Source organism: Galeopterus variegatus, unplaced genomic scaffold (genome assembly GCF_000696425.1).
Source record: "Galeopterus variegatus unplaced genomic scaffold, G_variegatus-3.0.2 Scaffold5717, whole genome shotgun sequence".
Lineage (NCBI taxonomy): Eukaryota > Metazoa > Chordata > Mammalia > Dermoptera > Cynocephalidae > Galeopterus > Galeopterus variegatus.
In genome coordinates this window covers 198,052-202,447 of record NW_007731828.1, presented here as the reverse complement: position 1 = coordinate 202,447, position 4,396 = coordinate 198,052, and the positions used below count along the sequence as shown (strand labels likewise).

General features: G+C 50.5%; 1 protein-coding gene across 1 annotated transcript in view; it reads right to left on the bottom strand.

Moving 5' to 3' along the window:
* TBX20 (T-box 20) overlaps nt 1–4,192 on the bottom strand; it is a 26,238-nt gene extending 22,046 nt beyond the window's left edge. The window contains exons 1-2 of the mRNA XM_008589880.1: nt 4,069–4,192; nt 440–692 (exon numbers count right to left, since the gene is read on the bottom strand). Of these exons, the coding sequence (XP_008588102.1) occupies nt 440–692; nt 4,069–4,192 (377 nt within the window). The remainder of the gene's footprint in view (nt 1–439; nt 693–4,068) is intronic.
* Between the last annotated feature and the right edge of the window lie 204 nt (nt 4,193–4,396).

Here is a 4,396-nt window from a genome sequence, read left to right as displayed (position 1 = left end):
GCGGCCGCCCACACCCCGCACCCCTCGAGCCCGTGCGGCGCCGCGTCCCCCGCGCCAGCGCTCCTCCCCACGGGCGCCTCAGCGTTTCGCGTTTCCGTCTCCTGCCCAAGTTTCAATTTTAGTCTCTAACGGGAGCTGGCGGCTTCCACAGATGGAGGCCTCGCAGCGCCCAGCGGCACCTCCACATCCCGACCCCGCACCCCGGAGCCTCCCCGGCTGCAGGAGCTGAGACCGCGCCGCCCTCGGTCCCTGTGCCCTTCATCAAGGCCGCAACAGGGCTTCCCAGGGCCAGCAGTCGGTCCCGCAGCTCTTAACAAAGGCACGTGGGTGGAAAGACCGTCCCTGGGCGAAGCCGCCCCTGCTCCACGGCCCACTCCGGGGAGCGCTCCGGGGAGCGCCCCAGCCACCCAGGCCGTCTCCCCGTCCCCTCCCCAGCTACCTGCCCGACTTGGTGATGATCATCTCGGTGCCCAGCTCGTGGAATTTGTCCCAGAGCTCCTTCGTTTCCAGGCTGCAGGCGATTTTGGCCATTTCCTCGCTGGGGATGACGGGGGTGGTGGGGATGAGCGGCTCGGTGCACAGGGAGGACGAAGACGGGCTGCCGCCGCCGCTGCCACCAAACTCCACGTGAGCTTCCAGGCTGCTCAGCTCGCCCAGAGGCTGGGCGCACGACGACTTCTCCACGAATTGCTCTGGAGCCAGAGAGAATGGACAGTGAGAGCGGACGGACGCCGTCCAGCAAGGCGCGACTCCAGGAGAGCAGCATGGCCAGGACAGGCAGCTGGAGAAGTCAGGCTCAGGAGCTCCAGGAAGGTAGGGGTGAGCCGTCCCACGGAGTGACAAGCCCAGTGCCCGCTGCTCCCTGAACCCAACGGGTGAGCTCTAGGACCGTGGCTTGTTACCACCATTACGGAAACCCACCGTGGAAAATAAAAATGTGGGGAGCAGAGAGAGGGAAGCGTGCTGATCACAAGCATAAAAAGCAAGTGCCCCTACTGTTATCCCCACCGCACTCCACACTGGGCAGCTCCTGGACCTGCCGCCAGTCAGTCCTTCCTCTTTGACAGTCAGAGAGACCAAGGAATGAAGAGGTCACCCTCCGGGCTTTGCAAAGAGCCTCCCCTGGACTCCTGAGCCCTCTCGCCATAAGAGAAAAGGAAAGATGGACAGACAGGGTGGTGGAAGAAAAGTGGGGTGTGGTTAAACAAAAACAGACAAAAAAGTGGTCACTTCACTTCTATGCCTGGCCCTCCGTTTTCTAGGTTTAAGGATGACAGAGTTAGGTTAGGGCGTTTTTGTAAATTCGCTCCCAGCCTGGGATCTTATGAAAGATGCTAGCATATAGCCTGCTACATGACAGGAGCGGGCTCTCTGGGACATTTTGTAGAACACACTTGTAACAACTACTTGAGGGGTAATGTTTGTAACTTTTTTTCTCCAAAAAGAGTCCTGGAAGTCAGAAAAACCACCTCACTCCCAGGCTAGCAGGGTTTAAAGTGGGAAGAATGCTTTGCCATCCACACTGCCCAAGACCACATTCTCCTGCACAGCTGATAAGGGCCTGGGACTACACCAGTCACTTTGATGGAATACAGGGGGACTTTTGTAATTGTCCCAATTATCTTCCACCCCTTAAAAAAGAAACTACTTGAGTCTGCCATGTAAAGCTGATCTCAAAACAACTGTGTTGTAAGTGCCCTCAAGGAATTAAAACAAGTTCTAAATGTATGTGTGTACATGTCTATGATGTAATGGGCATATGTGACATGCATATATCATAAACGTTTTATTTCCCATCCTTATTTTTTATCCTTGATGGCGGATAAAAAGGAAATAGAAAACGTTTACCGTTTCTTCTCATACAATGATAACCCAACTCATGAAAATGTTTGAAATTCATAATAATCAAATTAATTGCCATCCTAATTTTTTTCAAATTCAAAGAAAGGGAAGCAGGCCATGGCAAAATCTTATTTTCTAGGAATATTTTCAGAAATACTTAAGTTTTTTATTTTCTGACAACCGAAAGAGGCAAACTCCCTAAGCTCTGGACTGACCAGTGAGTCAGGGTTGGGAAGCGGAGGAGAGAAAAAAAAGAAAAGAAAAAAAAATAGAAATGCTCTAGTGGTCTGAGGCAGTTATTTTAAACGGGCTTAATATGTTTAATTGGACAATCATGGGACACACTGCCTCCCCACCCCCACACAGAGGTACCACTTTAACAAAGGTATCACACTGGAGCCTTTAGGTGTTTCCGTTGCTGGAATCCTGGGCTTGCAGTCACTGATAGTGCCCTGTTGACCTGGCCAGTGTAAGGGACAAGCATGCCTGCTCATTTTTTCAGAGCCCTTCTCAAAAGCCACGGGTGGGATGTTCATTTTACAGACTATCTGTGAGGGACGGGGGGCGGGAGGACTGTTGTGAGCTGGGAACACTTTCTAGGTTAGAATTTAGATAGAAGGTGGTTTTTCTCAGGAGAACAGAGAAGGAAGTAATGTTGAAATGACAGTGCAGCTGGAGCTGGCATGTCTCCCAGTCCGCTGTCTGCACTTCTGTCAGGAGTTTTAACCTGAAATCGTCTTTTCCCAGTAGGTACCAAACCAAGTTGGGAGTGTTTGTAAAGAATTCAGAAATCCCCTATGTAGGAATGGATAGTATTGGAAGTTCCACAAATATAACTTTGGAATTGATAGTTTTTCTAAACAGTTACGGTTTGTTCAATGGGTTATTTCCATTTCTTTGGCAGCATTAGCTTGTTATGGGAGGTAGATAGGAAACAGCAGAGAAAAGGGCTGAAAACCTTGGAGGAGAGACTTTTTGACATTCTGTTTTCTAGAAGTCTTCCAGTTTCCTTTTCCTTGGTTCTAAGTTGCTACTGAGCAGCATTAGCTTGTTATGGGAGGTAGATAGGAAACAGCAGAGAAAAGGGCTGAAAACCTTGCAGGAGAGACTTTTTGACATTCTGTTTTCTAGAAGTCTTCCGGTTTCCTTCTCCTTGGTTCTAAGTTGCTACTGGGATTTTAGTTCTGTCTTCTCTCTGCCTAAGCTCTTTATTTTCATCTCTAACACTTCCTCTTTCACATTATTATTTTAGATGTGATAAGTTAAAGTGCTGGGAAGGTTAGGGAGAAGAAAGGAAAAATTGGAGAGGATTAAAAAGAAAAATTACCTTAACTTTACTATTTGATCATTTTCAGTATTTTAGGGATACCAGATGATCAAGACGTGTAATAATTATTTCCTGGGGACCTAAGAAGTGGTGATGAGAACATTTCTTTCTCTCCTTAATTATAAATGGATTTTTAAGGACTTATCTCAGGCAGTTTCCCACTAGAGCTAAGGAGAGAACATAATCCTTATGTATCTTCTGTAAATGATAAAGGTTGTTAAATAAACCAGGTTAGATAATCAGCATAACTAAAAGTTGAAGAATTTGGGAAATGGCTACTGGTTAATGTTTCTGCCAACCTCAGCTGAAAATGACGCAGTTATAAAGAGATATCTTACTGATAATTCCGGAGCTTTTGTGAAGAGAAGGGTTCATGCCGTGAGAACCGGCTTAATCTACAGCACTTTTCCGTGGTTTTAAAGAGCTGATTCTGTTTAATCTATTCAAGCCAGAGGAAAAACAGAATTAAACTGGTTTCTCCTTAAGTCACTTAGTGTCTCCTTGGTTTCAAATGCAAAAGCAGGTGTTACAGGGACTGTAAACCCCTTGAGTCTTAAAAGGGGGGTTATTATCATGTAGCCTGAATGTTCCAACCCCAACAAGTCTGCACACACGCTCGCACCCACGTGCCTGCCTCTATCTCAGGATTCTACGCGAATGGAGAGCGCGACTAGTCCGTGCACGAGACGCGATACCCGTGGTGTTCAACAGCCTGCGAGGCCCCCTCCAAAAATAAGTGGATAAATAAATAAATAAAGGGCCAAGAAGAAACAAGCCTCCCACCCGCGACGTAGGGCCCCAGGCCGCAGGGTCAGGAGCTGCCACGCACGAGCCGGGACAGACGGATGCGGCGCGCCCCGTCCCCTGTCTCCCGCCGACAGCCCGGCAGCCCGACTTACCCAGGGGTTTAATGGTGTCCGTCGCCTCCTTCTCCTTGGAGCCGCCGCTCGACATGAGCGCGGCGATGGAGAAGGCGTTGGCCCGGGAGGAGAGCTGGGGCTTGGGCGACGCGGTGAACTCCATGGCCCCTGACGCGCGGTCCTGGCCGGGGACGGGGCCTGCCGTCCAGCTGCCCCCAGGCAGACAAAGCCCCGACACAGCGCAGAGTTCCCGAGCGCAGTCGCAGCGGGGCCGGGGACTCCCCAGACCTCCGCGCCGGCAGCCCCAGGTCCCACGCATGGGGCAGCGGCCAGGGCTGGGGTCCCCGCCCCCCGATGCTTCCCCAGA